The sequence below is a fragment of the Ruditapes philippinarum genome, unplaced genomic scaffold (genome assembly GCF_026571515.1).
Source record: "Ruditapes philippinarum isolate M1 unplaced genomic scaffold, ASM2657151v2 ctg16544_1_1_1_1, whole genome shotgun sequence".
Classification (NCBI taxonomy): Eukaryota; Metazoa; Mollusca; class Bivalvia; order Venerida; family Veneridae; genus Ruditapes; species Ruditapes philippinarum.
In genome coordinates, this window is record NW_026862247.1 from 5,549 (window position 1) to 27,774 (window position 22,226).

Here is a 22,226-nt window from a genome sequence, read left to right on the forward strand (position 1 = left end):
AACATAGACATCATGTGATTATATTCATAAGCCAACCTTTGAGCAATTTGTACTCAGGTGAGCTAAAAATATGAAAATGAATTTGCAAGTAAAATCATAAAAAATACACCACCAAATAATGTACTAAAATAATTTAATTGCCAAATTCATATAATGACAATTATACATGTTATACCCTGTAGTTCTCCCCACTTTTCTTTAATAAATTTAAGAAATTAAATATTTTGAATCAAAATCAAAATCCAAAATTGTAAAAAAAGAATTTAAGTCTTTGATCTACTTTTTCTTCAAATGAAAAAACCTTAATTTGGTAATTTCTGACTTTCTATTTCACAATAACTGTTACCATAGCAATTTTTAATGATTACACATGTATCTAGAGATACAAATCTTAAAGATATACTATGCTCAAATTATATATTAATAAATAGTGATAATTGCTACACAGTCACTTTGTATATATAGAATAAACATGTTTTGGCTACACACAAAGTAGATATCTTATGTTTTAAACTCTACTCACTACAGGTGGACACAATAAGAATATATAGTGCCATTAAAAAAACTGGCAGTTTTTTTAAAGAAAGGACCAACTTCACTTGACCTGTAATTGGCTATGCAGCTTCTCATGCACATTTTGTACATTCTTTTATTAAAATTAAGCATACTCAGAAAAAATTACATAGATTTCAATTAATTTCTGGGATAAAATATTTTACTCTAAGATGAGCATAGTTAATATCTTTAACATTTGTGAAATATATAAAGAAACCATTTTAAGTTGTTATCCTATCCAATTTTATACAATTCACAGTAAAAATATGCACAAAATTTAATTGTATCTTTATTTCAAATTTTATATGAAATAAAAAAATCAAAATCTGGCCCAACCAAAAAAAGGAAGAAAAGTTAAAAATTGAAGAAGAAAAATAAAAAAGCCTGGAGTTTGAACCCATGCCCTATCAAAACTCTGTGACCTCATTGAAAATGAATACTCTTCAGAAAGGAGATTCTGCAATTATAAATGTTGTGTCTTTTTTCGATAAACGACATGCGCGTACAATAAGTGTGCCGATGAATAAGGGGACACAACTCTAATAAGAAAATGATTAAATTGAATGTATTGTAAATTAAAAAATATCAAAAATACAAAAATACCACCAGATAATTTACAAAATAGAATCTGAAACAAAAACCAACATTGTAAAAACTATTTTTCCAATAAACAATTAAGTCTTAAGACTTGTATATATACATAAGCGAAGAATCAACAAAAATAATATGTAAAACATAAAGATCATTATAATTAACCAGTTTACAGGGTTAACGATGGGAGAAAAATTTTTCCCAAATTACAATAAATGTACATGTAATATACCATGTTGTAATCAAATTAAAAATCATTAATAACTGAAATGTGTCATCATGCCATGGATGCCCCGCCGCATGCAGCCAAAATTTGCAGATGGTGCTATTAATTATTTTTTTCTTTTAAGTTCAAAGCCCTTAAAACTTTTCCAAATGTTAAACAAACCAAACCATTTTCATGACAATGTTCAAGGCACTGAAAATTAATTCAGTCTAAACCTTTTAAAAAAATAGCATATTGCATATTGCAATATTGTAGCAAAATAATGGTAAGAGTGGCTGAAAGTGAAAGTTCAAAATTTTTCCAAATCCATTCAGGAAAAGATAAGTTTGTCTTAAAATCATTGAACTACAAACCAAATTTAAACTGCTTATTCCTAAGATGTATCTATATATATTTTTCAAAAGTGAAAGGGACATAACTCTGCTAAAAAATCATTGAACCCATGAACCAAACTCGAACTTTGGCTTGGGCATTCCTTTGACATAATCCATATTGTCAAATTTGAGTTGAATGTGTTGTACCATTTGGGGAGATTAATAAACGGAAAACGAAAATTTCATATTACTTTAAAGTGAAAGGGGCCATAACTCTGCCAAAAATCATCTGAACCTCAAGACCAAATTTCGAACTTGAACCCTGTAATTTTCTCATGACAATATCCATATGTACAAATTTGAGTTGAATGTGTGCAAGGCGTTCTTAAGATAATGAACGGAAAAACTGATGAATGAATCGGAATGACAGAAATGACGGAAAGGAGGAAGGACGGAAATGACGGAACAGGGTAAACACTATCTATGCCTCGGCCATTTACATGGGGGGGGCATAAAAATAAATACGATAGAGAAAATTTACCCATATATACAATTGATGTACATTTTCTTGTTATACTATAATTAATTAACTAATTAGCCAATAAATAGAGGATATTGAATGAGTGTAGTTTAATACTAAATTAATGGAACAAGTTGAATAAAATCTGGCGCCTGGAGCCTCTGGCAAGCATAACATTGTTTTATTCAACGATTTCAATAAATTTAGTATTGAATCTACACGAATATAATATTCTATTTATCACATATATAAAATAAGAACAGTAAACTGTTAACATGAGAAATTTTTCAATGATGCGCCTATAGTGTAATGCTAACATTAGCGCGCTTTAACACTATGTTTCTACATAGCGCAAATGACGTCAAGTCAAAGTGTTATTACACAAGTGTAATATTGTTTTTATTAAATGGCTTTATTACACTCCTGTACAATGGTTTATGCGGTAAGCATCTGTATTCATAAACAGGATTTGCCGAGCTTTAAATCGGGAACAGTCCACTTAATGTTTAATATATATAGAGGATATTGAATGTGTGTTGATTTAATACTAAATTTATTGAGCAAGTTGAATAAATTGTAAAATCATATTATACAAGCCTCAGGGAAGCATAATATTGTTTTATTCAACAAGTTCAATAAATCTAGCATTGAATCTACAAGGATACAATATCATATTTATCACATATCTACAATAAGAACAATTTACAGTTAAAAACAGTCATTTTTTGTTTATGTGCTTATTAGTTTAACACCAGCAATACATTATGTATCATCATCAGTTACACACAGTATATATTACATAAATACACATGTACTACATTATCTATAAATAGATGGCATCTAAGATGTATGATACATTATATATGGCACTCTGAGCCCGTAATGTCCCAGATAATTTTATGAGATTGTCATTGAAATAGACTTACTCTGGAATATTTTGGGGTTTTCCCAGTTAATCCGAGGGTACACACAAACTTTTACAGTTACAGCTTCCAAATTAAGCACAACAGGTTGACTAATTTATTGTGACCTATAGGTGCACAGTGAAGCTATATAACCGTAAAAGTTTGATTGTACCAAGGAATTAGCATGGAAAAAAAAACCATTTTGCTGAATTCCGGATAATATCTATTTGGTAACATCATGGAGGTGTCCTGAAGAAGATTTTTCATCCCGGAAATCAAGAAGTTAATTCAGGTAGTCTTACTGTAATTCTTTCCCACCAAAATAATCTAACATCGGCCAATATCAAAGCAAATCGGTTATTTCCAAAACAATTTTTTTTCAAAATCTTGGGCATTAGATTATTAACAATGACTAGTTTTTAACACTATGTACTTGTTGTATATTGTAAACATATGTTTCATCTTAATAATATCTCATACTGTAATGCGCATGTCCACTATCTTCCCGCCACTTATATACTTGGAATATTCAGTTATCATTAAACAATAGAACTAGTAACACGTGTCTGTGTTATATATTACAAGTGCACGCTCTGTGTACATATTAATAAATATACCCATAATACAACAGTACTAAATTCCGGTTATAAAAGGTTCAGAATTATTGAATACCAAAGCTTGTGAAAAATAATATTATGGAAATGACCAATTTATTACGATATCTGTAGATGTTAGAATTTTTTTGGCTGGAAAGCATGCACTGCAATAAGACTACCTTTACATCACATACAGCCATAAATATCAAAATATAACGCAAAATATTTGAAGTCAAATTAGCCTTATCGTATGTCTTCATAATTATGCAGTTAATATGAATTATCTGACCTACAATAGTATATACGAGGGATGATCAAAAATAAACCGGACTGTGACTGTCAATTGAAGAATTTTCAACCTATCACTTATTGTTATATATCACACTTAATCGGAAAACAATACCTGTAAACTGATGCTTTATCTAATCTGATAACGCAAAACGCTTGTCCGTAGCAGCGAATCCAAAAAACCATGGTAATCGCACACACCGGCGCAGTGCGTAAAATTCGCCTTTGACATCAAGGCGCTTTAGCTGTGTATAATTTTACAATAATGGCACATTTTAGATTTCAAAAATACGCCAAAACGTCATGAACCATATCTTTGACGTTGTCCAGTAAAAAATGACTTCATTTAATCATATTTATCATCTGCAATTACAATTCAAATGTCACATGTTAATGAAATACTCAAGTTAAAACCTATGTCGTCGAGTATTATCTTCGAAAAATCGATCAAAAATAAGAAAAATTGTCAAAAGTAAGACGAGAAACTTTTAAAAACCTAGAAAAAGAATTGGGTTGTCAAGGGAAAAAAGTTCAAGAAAGCCAACAAGCATTTTTTTGTTTAGGCATACAAGATTAAGAAAGGGTAAATAGAGAAATAGAAAACAAGTAAGGGAGAGACATGAAAAAAGAAATGTTCAAGGAGTTGGTGACGTCAATCGCCAAGGAGACCCTTAAAAAAAAAAAACATGAAAGTCGATTGACTGGGACATTGTCAAAGATTTTCAACAGTAGCTACGGGAGGTGCAGTCAAACTCTTAAGGATTTTAAAATGAAATAGTTAAATGCATTAAAATTAAATATTTTGTATTTTTGGTTTGAATAATTATTGTATCAATTTTTTTTTCTTATTTTACGAGTAGTTTTTTAGAGAAATTTGTGTCAAACAAATTAGACAGTCACTGTTCAAAAATCGGCTAGCATTTTTATTTTATTTTAAAATAATGACAATTTTGTTACCAGTTGTATTATTCTTTTATTTTTTCCTATTTATGTTATAATTAAATAGTTAGCAACGATTATTTTAATTATTTGTTATACATAATATTTGTTTATTGCATGTGCAAATTTTTAAACAATAAGTTACAAAAGAAAGAACGGAAAATTTTAAAAAAAATGCGTCATTACAGGGCTTTTTATCATCATTCATTCTTTTACGATACAATATGCATACCCACTTGTACAAAATAATACAGTGGATCCGCCGCATCAACAACATGACTGTAACCCACTTATTGGCCTAATCCGTGAATGAGTAAAAGTGCCCGTTATGAAAACACGCTTGTGACGTCGTTAACGTAATTTCAAATTATACCGTGGCCGCATTGCTTTACATGTACATGCCAAATAAACAGCATAACTTTTTCATTTGTTTATTTTTCTTGTTGGTATTTTTTGTATCATTTAGGGGATAGATTCCGATTTATGTTCCGTGTATTTTTATGTAAATTCATTAAACGGGTAAAGAATTATTTACAAAGTCCGGTTAACTTTTGATCATCCCTCGTATATCTACACCTACAAAAGTATATACATCTATATGTACAATATGTTTGCTTGTTTGGGTTTTAAGTCACATCAACACAGTATAGGTCATATCACGACGTTCCAGCTTTACTGGTGGAGGAAGACCTCAGGTGCCCTTCCGTGCATGTAAAATATGTAAACTGAATCTGTAGAACTTTTTTATTATTCATTTTAGTATGTAAATATAACATTTATCAATCAAACAGTACCTGTTCTAAAGAGTATTTCGGTGAGTTTTAAATAACATTTTATAATCTTATAAATATTGGTTTTTTTACCCGAAAAATAATAAATTGGATGGATTGAGTAGGCTGCACAAGAGTGCACCTGTCATAAATGCTTAATCTCATAATAGTGAACATTTACATTAAAGTCCCACAAATCAGGATGACTTTTTGTTATCTTATCTGAGCTCATCATTTAAAAGTCAGTGATTTGACATCTGCAACCATAATCAGTTCTTACATAACATTCATTGTAAATTTATCAAAAGATGATAACTGGTTGACATTGATTACTATCAGAGCTAAATTCAAAGGATGCCTTGATTTCACATAATACAGTTCAACTTTTGTTTTACAGCTATACATTGAATGTAATAATAATTTAGTTATTAATCAATTACTCTGTTAAAGTAATTGTAATTTTAATTGATTACAGAGGCAATTCTGAGTAATCAATCATAATCAATTACAATAAAATCTGAAAGTAATTGTTATTAAATCAATTAATGATCAATGTAATCATCCCCAAGTCTGAACTGAAAACAGTCAGAATGATGTACCTCTTTTAAAATATTTATAATTTCGTTCAAAAGTATCACCGATGAAACTCACTTAATCTTTAAAACCAATCCAATTCTATCCAAAATTTGATGTCAACAGCTAACCTTAAATACCTCATATAATTAAACGTAGTATTCCTTCCTCAGTTACTTATATATTAAATAAACCACAGACTTTAACTGACAATTTAAGTCTGTGAATAAACCGATCAAATTTTATAACTATTTCACAGTTAATTTTCCATGACTTGTAAGCCAGGATGTGACAACATGTTCAAACTTGCTTGACCATTCAATGTTTGACTGTATTTTTTCTAACACTTGACTGACCGCACGTTTCCCTGAACCAACATCTCTTTGAGAGAAAAAGGTTTGTACCTGAAGATAAAAAGAGAAAAAGTATAATCAATCTCTAATAAATGCTCCTTTTATTATAAACACCTCTTCCTTTTTAACATAGAAAAAACTAGAAATATGTCGTCACGCCACGGATGCCCCCGCATGCAGCCAAAATATCAGATGTTACAATATTTAGTTCCAAATTTGTTTGCAAAAAGTATTTTTTTTTAAGTTCAAAGCCCTTAAAACTATTCAATGTAAACACAAACTTCAAGAGGGATACCTCTATCACTGCTATCATCAAACAATGACCAAATTCGAACTTGGAATGACGGAACAGGGTAACACTATATGCCCAAGCCATTATATGGCGGGGGCATAAAAAGCAACTAAATAACAATGTACCAAGAAAACAGCAGTTTTAAAAGATTCCACTGAGGTTTGTGGACATATTTTCTGAGGTTTGTGTACCATTTGATGAAAGTCTGGTGCAAATTTTCAGGTCATTTCAGCACCCAAGTTTTCAAGAATAATCATTTTTCTTGTGCAAAATGAACTAAAAAAAAAGAAAAGTATTGCAAAGTTTTTCACTAAAAATCGACTTTCAATTTCATTCTGTTATATACTTCTTTGGTATCCTTTCCAGAGTTTACATTCTAAGAAATTCACTTAACGTTTGTAAGATTTTCAAATTTAATGCTTTTAAGCATTCGACCTTCAGTGGAGCTCTTTTAATATATATTCATGGAAATTAACGTAAACATATATGTTAACACAGCTGATGTTTCTAGTAAATATATATTACCCAGGAAAATCTAATATAAAAACATAAAACATTATTTTTGTCAATATTTATCAATTTTATTCTATATTAACAAAAACCACTATAGGGGAATGTATAATGTGTATTCTTGGTTTTATGAAGGTCATTCCTCTAATTCAGGCACTGAAAGTACAGACCCCTGCGATAAACAATGTCACCCTGGGGAGTTTATTACAGAATACAAGGTATAATATAACATCAGACACTGAAAGTTCAGACCCCTGGGATATAAAATGTCACCCTGGGGCATTTATTAGAGAATACAAGGTATAATATAACATCAGGCACTGAGAGTACAGACCCCTGGGATATACAATGTCCCGCTGGGGCATTTATTAGAGAATACAAAGTATAATATAACATCAGGCACTGAGAGTTCAGACCTGGGATATAAATGTCACCCTGGGGCGTTTAAGAGAATACCAAGGTATAATATACATCAAGGCACTGAGAGTTCAGACCCCCGGGATATATAATGTCACCCTGGGGCGTTTATTACAGAATACAAGGTATAATATAACATCAGGCACTGAGAGTTCAGACCCCCGGGATATATAATGTCACCCTGGGGCGTTTATTAGAGAATACAAGGTATAATATAACATCAGGCACTGAGAGTTCAGACCCCTGGGATATACAATGTCACCCTGGGGCATTTATTAGAGAATACAAAGTATAATATAACATCAGGCACTGAGAGTTCAGACCCCTTGGATATATAATGTCACCCTGGGGGCATTTATTAGAGAATACAAGGCTGAAGGTATAATATAACATCAGGCACTGAAAGTACAGACCCCTGGGATATACAATGTCACCCTGGGGCATTTATTAGAGAATACAAAGTATAATATAACATCAGACACTGAAAGTACAGACCCCTGGGATATACAATGTCACCCTGAGGCATTTTATTAGAGAAATACAAAGTATAATATAACATCAGGCACTGCAGAGTTCAGACCCCTGGGATATACAATGTCACCCTGGGGCGTTTATTAGAGAATACAAGGTATAATATAACATCAGGCACTGAGAGTACAGACCCCTGGGATATACAATGTCACCCTGGGGCATTTATTAGAGAATACAAGGTATAATATAACATCAGGCACTGAGAGTTCAGACCCCTTGGATATACAATGTCACCCTGGGGCATTTATTAGAGAATACAAAGTATAATATAACATCAGACACTGAAAGTACAGACCCCTGGGATATACAATGTCACCCTGGGGCATTTATTAGAGAATACAAGGAATAATATAACACTATTTGTTCCAGCTTGTGAAAAATATATGTAATTTTATCATTTTTCATGAAAATATATTCCATAGTTCGCTCAAAACTCTTCAAGATAGGTTTATATTAGTTTGGTATAATGGGGAAAAAAATAAAATAAAAAAATTCTTGGGACTTCTTTAAAATTTCAATGGCGCTGCAATAGAATCTCTAGAAACAAGAAGCTTAATGTACTAAGTTTAACATTTTCTTTAAAGGGACTCCACTGAGGTTTTTTAAATTGACGGGACTGGAAATAATTTTTTGAAATATTTACTCTATCTGATGTAGGTCTATACCAACAATTAACATTCAAAATTTCAGATCATTAGCTCGCTTCGTTTTTCCAGAATTATAGTTCTAATTGTCAAAAATGACCTAAAATAGGAAAGTGTTGCAACGCTTTTCACTCAAATCGGACTGAGAATAACACAAACATAAGATTTTCAATGTATTTCTGGGTATATATTTCTTAATAATCTTTTATATAATTTTGCCGTTTTAAGTGCCCCAGTTGAACTATGTGAGAAATTAAAATTTTATTTTTTTAGGCTTATGAACCTCAGTGGAGTTCCTTTAACAAAAGTTACAGAAAATAATCCATTCAATTGAAAATCTTACCTCTTCATAATCAAACTGTGTATCAAAATTACTGCAAACACTTTTAATCAAGGTTGACATAATAAATGATGTGGAGGCATATCTAAAAACAAAGGGGAAATTATAAGGATTATTAGATAACAGAATCAGTGGAGTAAAATAAATATTACCTACAGTACATAACATAAGACAACATCAGTGAATAATATACAATTATTGACTAGTGTGCCATTGAATATGATGTGATATTCACCGGCAGATGACATATTGACCGAGGTGATAGCCGAGGTCAATATGACTTTCTGCCGGTGAATATCACCATCATATTCAATGGCACACTAGTCAATAATTGTTTTATTATATGAATAGGCTATCAGAATTTAAAGAAAATCACAGACAGTACCACAACTTTATACATGTACAATTTATGCATGTTTCGTTGAAGCGCGTGAAAAAGAGGCACGTGAAAGGCGTGCAACAACTACGCGAACTAAAATTATGGAAAAAGTAGATAAGCTGAAAAATGTTGATTTCCAATATATGCAATGGCAGATTTGAAAAGTCATATAAAAGCTATTTATGAATTATATAATAAAACAGATATGTACCTTTTAGCTGGTGAATATGATGTAATATGTACTGAAAAAATAATATTGACCTCGGGTATTGCCTCTGTCAATATTAATATTTCCAGTACATATCACATATATTCACCAGCTAAAAAGTCCATATTTGTATAGTATCATTCATCGAAGAAACACTACTGAAATGTAAAGTGTATATACATACAACTAACCAATATTACATTTATATAGGGAGATATCAGGTGTAATATCACTAACTTTTCATATATTTCATATCAATCACTGCAAATATCTTGAGAAAGTTATGGATATTATCTACAATACTCTTGCAATATACATACTTATCTACAATAAATGATATCAGAATGTTTCATGATTTCTTGGTTTTAAATATGACACCAACACAGTGAAGGTCATCATGGCTTGAGTTGTGGATAAAAGACCTCAGGTGCAATTCCCACGCATTATTTCAGGCACAATCGGGCACCTGATCAGTAGAACCACCATCATTCAGTAATCAAGCTCAGAGTAACTTCCTCACATGGAAGAATCCAAAGTCACTGACTGGATTCTAAAATCCACAGCAATCATCTTAAGGTGCAACGTCATTATATGCGGAAAATTTTGATTTCAGTTATGGAAAATTTTTATTTCAATTATGGAAAATTTTTATTTCAATTACTTACATTATCATATAACAATACATTATGTCTATAACAATGAACAGTAAAGAAGTTCAAATTTATACAATCATAATGAACAGTAAAAAGTCACAAATTAATACATTCATATAATAACAATCTTCATACTTAATTATATTAAATTGTTTATTAATAATTAACAATATAATATTGACAATACAATGAAAAGCATCTGAAAAACCAGACTCCTCTGAAAATCATGATATTAATCATGATATATTTCACGGTCAGTAAAAATTATAAACGTTGAAACGGCGACCTAAATAACCATGTTAAACGTTTAATCGACCGTTACACCCGTCCCTAGATTTGCCACTATTTGCCAGCTATTTCCACTGAAAAGGGTGGCATTAAGTGTAAAAAAGGTGGCATTAACTGGAAAATGACAAAATTCCACTCTTTTTCCACTGTATTGGCAAAATTACCACCAAATGCCACTATCCTTTGGTGGCATTAAGGTGGCATTGAGTGGAAATTTGAACATAGACTTTTTCTATGGTGGCAAAAGGGTGGAAATTGGTGAAAAATGAAACTTAGTTTATTTTGAAGGTGAAAAATGAGTGGCTTTTAGTGGAAAAGTGAAACTCTTAACTATTTTCTGGGTGGCAAATTAGTGGAAAAAATCTTAGAAAATTTTTGTAAATAACTTTTAGTCGAAAAGGAATTGAAACTCTTAACTATTTTCTGGGTGGCATAAAAATTGGTGGAAAAAACTGAGAAATCATTGTGCATTGCAGGTTTTAAGATTTATTTAAGATTCAAGTCAAAAATGCCTATGTTCCATTCTATGCTTGTAAAATAAAATTATGGCTGTAAAAGTGTACTTAGTTCTTTTAGTTGCAATCTGTACATTAAATAGTTGAAATGTTCTTCTATGCCCAGAAAATGCATTTCTCTGCATAACATTTGCTGCTTTTTCTATGATATTTAATGTCAATCTTGAATAAAGTTTGACTTTGGTCTTTTCTTCTAATTGAGATTTGTCTCTTTAATATTACTTTAAACTGATATCTGGTGAGTACTAACATCTTTCATGTTATGCTTACAATAATGAAAGTGAAAAATGCAAAGGGCAATAACTCCAAAAGTATGCAAAAGAGTTATGGTTCTTTAACACAGCACATTACTCAAAAAGATCTATATCTGTGAAGTTTCAAATTAATATCTTCAATACTTTTTAAGCTGGATGATCAAAACAAAAATTAAGCATAGAGAAGTAAAAAATGGCAATAAACCCCAAATCATGCAATAAAAAGTTATGGTTCCTAGGCTTGTACTTCACATAAATGAGATTTAGTTATATGTGGAGTTTAAAATTATTGTCTCTAACATCTCTTGTGCTATGCTTTGCAGACGGAAACTTACAAAGGGCAATAACTCCATAACTTTGCAGGAGAGAGTTATGTATTTTTAAGGAATGAAAAACATGAATCAAACTTCAACAGTTAACAATTATATTTAAATGCTATTTAATAAATATACATATAAAATAGATTAGCTTACAAGATAATGAAGCACTGTGCTTGCTAATTATACCTCACTCTAAGTAACCAAGTCTGTGTATGAAAATAAGTCATACACAATAGTATGCCTTTCAGAGGCTTTAAATCTATTGTAAAAATAATTGTGTGAAAAGTAAATAACTCATAATGTCTGATAATTTCTTATAAACAGGATAAGTAAATACTAGCTGGTAAATACTGCATCCTATAAGATTTAACAACACTGCATACAACACAGATCTGATAAAACTACTGCCCTCTTATCTAGTAATCTATGAATGGGGGTTAATAGTTTACTCATGCTGACCAGACTGTTCCATTTGATTATTTTGGGAGAGGCAACATAATACATGTTTTTATGTAGAATCTGTGTTAAATAACATGCTAAATTATCTTTCAAAATCTTATTTCTACTCAATCTATTGAGGTATTAGACATAGTTTATACATTCACTTGAATGTAAATAATTAAATGACTGGTGCTTTGCAGTGGGTTTTTGGAAAATTCCCTCACAATTTAAAATTATAATGGACTGTCCATGCAGTTACACCGTTGTAAAGTTTGAATTCAAAGGAATTGAGGTCAGTTAAAGCTTGCAAACACAAAGGAAATTATTGGTATTGTAGCAATTCTGGAGATATTTTGTTTAAAATGTAAGGGTGCATATTTTTGATTTATCAAAGAATACATTAAAAGTGTTATTAGTGTGGTAAATAGAAATGAGAATTTTTAACTGAAGTGTGAATGTGTAGATTATAACATGGGACAAGAAGATAAACAGCAGAATCATTCCAAGTCAAAGTTTCAGGTAAACAACTTTTACATACAACAATTATTGTTATTTATGCAGAAACTGTTAAGTTTTTAACAGTAAAAATATGAAATGGTATTGTATAAAATTATGTTTTATATTTGATTTGTTTGTAACTTTACTAAAAAAGAAAGCTGCATGTACATATAAAGAATGTAGGAATATAAAGAATGTAGGAAGAGCTTCATCATTTCTTAAATACAGTATGTTAGAAATTTTAAGTTTGAGAAAAAAATTATAGAAATAAATCAGTACGTACAATATATTATATCAATCAAACTATAGATAACCAGGTACCTATTACTACAACTTTCATGCTATAAACATATTTCCTTGTGTGTCACATGTGAAGCAGATCAACAGTAACTGTTTTATTAGTATTCAGTTTCATTCCTTCTTTGTTGTAATTCAGCTTTCATGCTGCAGTAGATAACTAGATATATAACCATAACTAGACAGTCTAGAGTAACAAGCTGTTAGGAGAATGACAGTTCATAACAGAAACAGCATTAAATAAGAATTATTCTTTTGCAGACACAAAGCAATGAGGAGCAGCCTGGAGCAACGCGCTTGTTCTTCAGTGGCTTTACAAAGGTATCTTGCTTTGTTTCTCAGTTAATTAAAAAAAATTTAGAATTGATAGGAAAGAAGTGTCACAGTACCCAATAAGACACTTCAGTTCTTAATAAATATAGCTATTAGTCACTACTTAAAAACCTACTTTTATTCAAACTCTTTATGACACTAAATTAATTTGCATTTACATTTCGTTTTACAAATTTTAGAGTTTTTGTACACTTTAGCTTTAAAATTTTGACAAATATTTATCCTGATGAAGGTTTGTTAAGAACTGAAACTGGAAAATTATTAATTACTCAACCTGCACAGTAGTGTGTTGTATTTCTTTCTTTCTTTCTTATTTTAAAATTTTAGAGTTGTATACATATACCAAGGTCTTATAAAAGTGTTTCATTTTCTGTCTTTACTTATAGGATATTGATTATCATATTTTAGGACCAAGTGATGGCAGAACTGAAGCCATATGCCTCAAATAAGAAAGGTACAACAAGGCTCTTCAGAATGCTATTCAATATAGAAGAGATAAAAGGCCGCTCATTGTTTGGTATGAGGAAAGGGAACAGAGAGTCTGACGCCAGACCTGCTTGTGCAGACAAGGCAAAACTTAAGTTCTTGGAAGGTAAGTAATGAACTGAATGAAAATATCCTTTCTGAGTCTGCGTATATTTTCTGTCTTGGAGTACATAATAAAAGTCTGATTCTTCCACGTCTGCAATGCTGTTTTGTTAAAGTGTTTTAATCATATCTATGCACTCAACTTGAATATAGAAATATCCAATAGTCATATAAAAATATAAGCTAATGTTTTTAATTATTACATTAATCATTCATAATATTTTTTGTTTTAGATTGTGCCCTGGAATAGTGGCCGAAAACCTAAAGGACTGAAATCCATAGGGTGATTCTGCACCTCTCAAACCATCCAGGAATAGAAAGATAAACTGAAGATAATAAATGGACTAATGTGTTGCTATTTTTTTGAGACAATTATTTCATATGGAGACATTAAAAAGGATTATTTTTAAAATTTGTTTGTTTCTCTTTTAGGGTACTGGGTGACTTTCAAGCAGTTTCCAGCTATTGCCACCCACAAGGTGGAAAATTTCTGAAAGGGTGAAAATAGGTGGCATTTAGTGGAAACTGAATTTGCCACTTTATGGTGGAAAAATGGTGGAAAAGTGTCTAAATACTCCACCAACTTTCCACCCTAATGGTGGTAAAAGGTGGAAATAAGTGTCATTTTGTGGAAAATGAGTTTTCCACTGAATGGTGGCATAATGGTGGAAATTTATCTAAATACTCCACCAATTTTCCACCCTGATGGTGGCGATAAGTGGAAACAAGTGGCATCTAGTGGAAAATGAATTTGCCACCCTAAGGTGGCATAATGGTGAAATTTTGTCTAAATACTCCACCAAATTTCCACTCATTGGTGGCATTTAGTGTAAAAAAGGTGGAATTTACTGGAAAATTCTCTACCATCAGTCCTGCTAAAATTTTTCACCATTTTCATGATTTGGGTGGCGTTTTGGTGGCATTATTGGTGGAAAATTGTCTAAATACTCCACCATTGAAAAGGGTGGCATTGAAGTGGCAAATCTAGGGATGGGTAAAGTACCGTAATTTTTAACATTAACTATGCTTCTTAATGACAAGATATGACATTTTGTTTGTATTTTTTTATTTGTTCTTGATATGTATTTAAAAAACTTAAAGGAAAGGTTTAGAATAATTTTTTTAAAGAATCGGCACTGTGTCAAATATAACCTCAGTTACCGGGTTAATGAGTTTCAAACCATTAGCTAAAAACCAACTGTATTCATTTAAACAGATAAAAAGTTTTAAAAAAAATCATGTTTTTCTTTCTTTATAAATTCATTAAAAAAAAACACTGTCAATTTCATATTGGCAATTTAATTAAATACAGGATATTTGTTTAGTTTAGTGTAAGATCAGAATATATTTCACCAAGTGAGCACCAAAAGGTATATTTTACGAGTTCAGCCATGAGTGAAATATGAACTATTTGGTGTTCATGGTGTGAAACATATTTTCTTTTTATTATATGCAAAGAAACGTTTAAAAAGAAATTTTAACTAATACTAAATTAATACAATGTGACGTCATTTACGACCTCACATCATTAAGTTGGTTCCCAGTATTGTGCTAGCTACTTTTAAAGTAGTCCACGGTGAAAATATTGTGAAAATATCAAATATCAAATTGATATTTTCACTGTTTCCAATTTATGTTGATATTTTTAAGATTAATCTCAGAATAATATATTTGCTCCAAAAATTATTTGTGCATTGACTTTAAGTAGAATAGGAGGATAAATTCCATTTAATGAATTTATAATTTTCCATACTCTATTTATGACATGGTAGTAAGAAATATTGCAAAAAGAAATGTTTAACAACCAGTATCTTCTGAAAACGAGACTTTTTGCCGAGCCAAAACAGTGTTCAGTTTTCAGAGCAATTACTGTACTCTCAAAATTAAACTCTTCCTTTACTTGCGATTTTTGCAAATTTAAAATAATTAGCAAATAATTGAGCCCGCAATAGTAACATCAACTTAGTTAAGTCTTCGGTGGCGACTTTTATCATTTTAGCATAACACTGGTGCACCAGTTACTTAAAATAACATTTGCTAAATACAAACAAACATATTTTGAAACATTTGAAACATTATCTAATGTTCATTTAATATTTCACACTATGAAGTAATTGAAAAAAAATCGAACTGAACATTCACTAATATTACGGGAGTTTCTGAAATCTTACTTCCGCAAATATTTCCCCACGCAAAAAGTCTGTTTCTAGACAAATTGCAAATTTTTCATGAGGTAAAAATATTCACTTAATATAACAGTATATACCCATGGCAGGGCAAAATGTCCCTTTATGATAAATCAATACAACAATTTTCTTACCTTTCTTGGTAAGTTTTCCAGTTTTGTTGAAAGAATCTCCATGCCAGTATTTGGCCTGTGTATGACCCTGATATAGATGTTAACACTCGAAATGCATCCTGAGATCTCACCAATGTATCATTCAAACTATACTTCATCAATCTGAAACACACGGAAATGATATATGAGCCGCGTCACGACAAAACCAACATAATTGGTTTGCGACCAGCATGGATCCAGACCAGCCTGCGCATCCGCGCAGTCTGATCAGGATCCATGCTATTCTCTATCAGTTTCTCTACTTGTTAAAGGGTTTGTAAGCGAACAGCATGGATCCTGATCAGACTGCGCGGATGCGCAGGCTGGTCTGGATCCATGCTGGTCGCAAACCCATTATGTTGGTTTTGTTGTGACACGGCTCATATATATAAAAAAATCAAAAATCAAATCAGGTTCAAAATATAGAGCTGTCCGTTAGGCAGCGCACTTGGCTATTCTGGGAGCTTGATAGTAAGAGAGGGGGAATAACTCTGTAACAAGGCTACTCAGAGTTATGGATTCCGTGCCTATCATGCTTAATAATAACAGAGAACAAGTGTGTAAAATTTAGAGCTGTCCGTTAGGCAGCGCACTTGGCTATTCTGCGAGCTTGATAGTAAGAGAAAGGGGAAATAACTCTGTAACAAGGCTACTCAAGAGTTATGGAACCTAAGACTATCGTGCTTTATAATAACAGAGAACAAGACTTTAGTGTGTAAAATTTCATCTTATTCCCTTCAGTTGTTTTGGAAATACCAACTTGCCTACAAAAATATAACCAATGAGATTGTGTGACAGTGCAGCCAATGCCAGGGTCACAACAACAGCTCTCCCTTTTTGTGCGCCTGTTTGAAAAACAGGCCGCGTCAAAATTTTTCCGGAGCATATCTCCTATTTTGATGAAACTTTATAGTATTGTTCACCACTATCAAGTTCACCACTATCAGAAGCTGAGTCAAGCACTTGAACCAGCTCTCTTAGTCACAGGTCAAGGTCACACTTAGAGGTCATTGAAAAAACGCTCGTCCAGAACAAAACTTCTACATGCATAGAGGTATTTCAATATATCTTGGAACAAATGTTCACCATTGTCAGCCGGAGTGTCACATGCCTGCAGCCAAGATCAAGGTCACACATAGTGGTCAAAGTTCAGATAAAAATATGAAAATGTGTATTCTGACCATTAAGTCATCATTTATTGAAGGATTGAAACAAAAATGGTCATATCCAGATACTGTTCAGAGCATATCTATTATGCCCACATAAGCTTTTGTGACAAGTGTATGTTGCCATTGTTCAGAATTGTCACGCTAAATATTAAATTAAAGGGAAAAACAAGGTTAGAATAAAAACTTGATTTCAGAAAACGAATACTATAAATAATAAATCTGCAAATTTTATGCCGCCAAATAATAATATTAAACCAATGATAACGAAATTTAAATCGCTAAATCGCCGATTTCTACAAATCAGTAGGCGCGGCCATGTTTGTGTATTGGCCGTATAAAAACAGGTGCGCGTGATGTCATTTCCCCACATCTTAGATTTATGATAAATCTAGTTGAATCGTAGCGAAATATTTACATAATAAAGTATTGACCAGACAATTTAATTTTCACAGGAGGTGTAGAGGCAATTTTTTTCTTGTTCAAAATACGTAACAATATCAAAAAATAAAAAAAATAAAAAATAAAGAAACAAATAAAAAATCAACGTCTACCGGTCGCACCACTTCAGGCCAGTGATGCCCGTTACTCCAAACAATGCTATGTTCATTAAAGTCTCATCTTAATGTAATTAAACAATATTTCACAGAGTTAATAAATACACATGTTATTATTTAACAAAGTTTCACAATCAAATAATGCAATTAAATAAACAACGCACCAACGAATAATTGGCTGTTAATTATTGAACGGCGATAATTATCATTATTATTAAAATCCTACTAAAACGTGTTCTTAATAGTACATGTAATTAAATTTTTGCAGTTTGATTCTGACTTTCAAATTAAAAGGTGTGAACATAATTATGTTGGTAGTGATGTACACATTTCAAAAATATAAGCAACTCTTTTGAAAAGTAAATTGTTTACATGTCTGTCAATGATGCTTCGTGGTATTTATTTACATCGTAATCGTAGTCTAATATTAACTGCATGCAAAACATTTTTATTGGCTGCTCAAAAATCTCATTTGCATAATTTATTCACACAATTGCTGGTTCTTACTACTTATGACCAATACTGTGCATTATCCATTTTAATTGTTCCTAATTTACACCAAATGTTCCTGTCACACTGTGTACTAACGGTTTTTATTGCTCCTTGTATGCCTCTGTGCCGACAGACCTTTTGATCATGCACAATGTTGCCCTGATTGGTTAATCACCCTTGTCAAATATTCTAATGACGAAATAGACTTTTTTTACACTTCATCAGTGAACTGAATGACCTTAGGGGATTCAAGTTATACCGTAAATTACAGCATTTCATACAATAGCAACACATTTTTTCAGTTACCAATAATCATTTTGAATATTAAGTAGATTTATGTTTTTTGTTTTATTGGATTAAATTTACGGTAGTAGAAATGCGTATCTGTGTGGTAAGTAGATAACGTGGAAAAAAGCTATAGGGAACTGCGTAGAATATGCGTAATAATAGGGGAATTATGCCTAATGGGCAACCTGTTGCTGTTGGTACCAGATTTGACTGGGTGCCTAATTAACCGAACGGACAGTTTTGTTTTCATACGATATTAGTCTAGCTGCCGATTTTCCTTCGCCATTTTATTTTTAGCGTCAATGTCGGAAAATCGCGTCCTCAGGAAATATCTGCATATTGGATTTAGTTGATATTTACCGCTGAGAAAAAGATACATGACCGGCGATGTACCCTATTCAGACAGCTTGTCCAGCGAAAATTAAGTACCAAATAAAAGGATATATCGTCAATTTGAAGAAGTTTCTCAAAGTACCCAAATTAAATTGATGGTTTATCTTTGAAAACTAAGCAGTCATTGCTTAAATCATGTGGTGGGATCATCAGCAAGCTTGAAAATCGGACAACATTAATGATAATTAATGCCGCGGCGTCTTCAATTAATTAATTAAAGCCATGCAGTTCCATATGATGTTTTCATAAATAATAAATAATGTACGCAATAAGATTAATTAAGTTCTTCGTCAAGATATATTTCAGTTGTACCAGCGTGTACACCTTTACCGGAAGTGGGTATAACACGTCACAATCTCGGTCTCGTCTGTCTCGCGAGAATGACAGAACGCCAAAATGGCGGCGCCCATGAACTTATTTCTCAAGTAAAAAACAGTGTCTTAAAACACGAATTTCTCACTTAAAGGGTTGATGTCAACAAAAAAACTGTCATGGTACCTCTTTTTTAATGATGAATATCTATATTAGACAGACATCAACCCATCCATTCCTATTCCTTTAAAATACTGCTATTAAATGCATTCACTGTTCACAGACCTAAAATAATAACACAGAATATATATACATTGTTCAGAAAACATTTCTATATTTGAAATGTGCAAATCTTTATTTTATTTGACTTTTGCAGTAATATGTTGCTGATAATTTTTTTAGAGCAATAGAAGGAAAATCTAACCTTGGAGACCTTTACTGGTCTATATAAAACTAAATCCTAATGCTAGGAGGAAACAATCATTGTATTTACTTATAGAACAAACTGGAAACCACTGCAAACAATTCATTCGATTTAAGAAATGTTATATCCAAAACTGTGATTTTATTGCTCAACAAAATCACTGTTTGGAGTAGTGATGCAAGGAATAATATCACAAGGGGGTAACAAGATTATCAACAGATAAACACTCAGTCATACCTGATATTTAAAGCTAAATTGTGCCCGATTTGTTTCCGTACTTATTTTCAGCCTGTCGCATTTTAAGTGGTTACGTCACATATCTAGTGGTTATGTCACATTTCTTACAGTGATTTCATTGCATAATAACACACACTTTAACTAATTTCAATGTATTTCATGGACAGGCAGATCCCCTTCCTTGAAAAATGAAAAAAACATAACACTCTCAAACTGCTGGTTGGAATGTATCTCTCTCTGCTTGAGACTACAAAATTACTACAACATACCTTAACATAAGACGTGATTCTTTTGTATGTCCTAATGCCATCAGAAGCTTCATTTTCTCCGAAGCGTCTGCCTCCTTCAGGAAAGCGTTCCAAACATAGTCCCAGTCTTCATCTGTACCATACATTATACCCGTCTTATATATAACAGTCTTAAGGTTAACATTGATGCTAAAAATAAAGGAACAAGTCTTATATATAACAGTCTTTAGGTTAACGTTGATGCTAAAAATAAAGTAAACAGTCTTTTATACATTACAACAGTGTCTTTAAGTTATGTTAATGCTAGAAAGACTGGAACCATCCACATTTCTTTTACACAGAATGTCACCTTTCTTTGTAAATGTTGGTAAAATTCCACTATGACAAACCTCCTATTACCTAAGCATGATATTAGAACAACTTGTATATACTAAGTTTTGTAGAGTACTGATATTAGAACCACTTGTATAGTTTTGTAGAGTACTGATATTAGAACAACTTGTATAGTTTTGTAGAGTACTGATATTAGAACCACTTGTATAGTTTCGTAGAGTACCAGCTACAGTTTGTTCATGTGAAGTTTTGTCAATATCAAACAAAAAACAGACGGACAGACAGTAAAATGCATAATAAGGCTTGATGACAAATCACTTCAGTGAAGGTTTTATTTAAATGAAACAAGTGGATACTGTACAGATAAACTTTTATGGAGAGACAGGCTAAATGATAGTACAATAGTGATTTACCTCCCTTGATTTACTTCCCTTGATTTACCTCCCTTGATTGTAACCTCCCTTGATTTACTTCCCTTGGTCATTAAAGATTCATTCCTTATACTCATAAAAACAGCACCAAAATTAAAATCACACAAGAGTTACTTCCCTTACCTGTTATGATCAGATTTCCACTGTTCAAACAATTCTCTCCCTTTCTTAATGGCAGCCTCGTCTTTCAGATTGATAGCAAGGTTCAGTATTGTTGACCTGAGGTATTTATCTAACATCTCGCCCGTGTCATCCCACGTCATCTCTGCTAGCTGAAACAAATGTATAACGTCTTATTTTATTACCCCTCACTATTTTTGTAATGTCAATTTCCCATCAGTCATTGGGAGTTATTCTTGCTGTTAATTGGTTTAAACATAATTATTTAAGCTCAATTGCGAAACAAGTTCTTCCAACTTATATTAATCACTTTCGTGTCCGCTTCCTGAAACCAACCAGTACTGTTGTCATATGGAGAAACATGGTCGTGACACAATAAGGCCTCGAACCTATGATCTCTGGGTTGAGAGGCAGACACCTTAACCATTTTTGTAATGTCATTACACCCATAAACAGTTTCAATAACTATGAACTACTTAAATAACCAAGGTATAGCGAGTGAAAAAATGCGTGTTGTTTCCCTTATCTTCTAGTTTGTTTGTTTAATTGGGTTTTATCTTGGTGACAAGAACTCATGCTAAATAATCCTAACAGAAAGCCATTACGTAATGCTATACAAATCCACAGCTCATAGCTGTAAATACAACAATAAACGTTACATTTGGCCGAGTTTTTTTTTTGCCATGCCGATGAAAAGTAGAAAATGCTGGATCTATTTATGAATAAAAATGTAATTTTCTGTACTTTAA

General features: G+C 32.0%; 2 protein-coding genes across 2 annotated transcripts; one reads left to right on the forward strand and one right to left on the reverse strand.

Moving 5' to 3' along the window:
* Window positions 1-5,444: 5,444 nt before the first annotated feature.
* On the reverse strand, window positions 5,445-21,643 carry LOC132718419 (aminopeptidase N-like). Its single transcript, XM_060702115.1, has 5 exons — window positions 21,481-21,643; window positions 20,615-20,782; window positions 16,459-16,599; window positions 9,368-9,449; window positions 5,445-6,681 (listed from the first exon to the last, which is right to left on the reverse strand). The coding sequence occupies exons 1-5, from the start codon at window positions 21,618-21,620 to the stop codon at window positions 6,526-6,528; spliced, it is 687 nt and encodes a 228-aa protein (XP_060558098.1). The 5' UTR covers window positions 21,621-21,643; the 3' UTR covers window positions 5,445-6,525.
* On the forward strand, window positions 12,650-14,640 carry LOC132718418 (uncharacterized). Its single transcript, XM_060702114.1, has 4 exons — window positions 12,650-12,941; window positions 13,479-13,538; window positions 13,959-14,146; window positions 14,571-14,640. Exons 1-4 carry the CDS (start codon window positions 12,894-12,896, stop codon window positions 14,638-14,640), a joined length of 366 nt encoding a protein of 121 aa, XP_060558097.1. The 5' UTR covers window positions 12,650-12,893.
* Window positions 21,644-22,226: the final 583 nt, after the last annotated feature.

Excerpts from the sequence above, each read along its gene's own strand:
- LOC132718418 (XM_060702114.1), top strand. The coding sequence starts at position 12,894 with ATGGGACAAGAAGATAAACAGCAGAATCATTCCAAGTCAAAGTTTCAG. Across the intron at positions 12,942-13,478 it reads ATTCCAAGTCAAAGTTTCAG|ACACAAAGCAATGAGGAGCA; the intron begins GTAAACAACTTT and ends ATTCTTTTGCAG. Across the intron at positions 13,539-13,958 it reads TCTTCAGTGGCTTTACAAAG|GACCAAGTGATGGCAGAACT; the intron begins GTATCTTGCTTT and ends ATCATATTTTAG.
- LOC132718419 (XM_060702115.1), bottom strand. The coding sequence starts at position 21,620 with ATGACGTGGGATGACACGGGCGAGATGTTAGATAAATACCTCAGGTCA. Across the intron at positions 9,450-16,458 it reads TGGAAAACTTACCAAGAAAG|ATATGCCTCCACATCATTTA; the intron begins GTAAGAAAATTG and ends CTTTGTTTTTAG. Across the intron at positions 6,682-9,367 it reads CACAGTTTGATTATGAAGAG|GTACAAACCTTTTTCTCTCA; the intron begins GTAAGATTTTCA and ends TTTTATCTTCAG.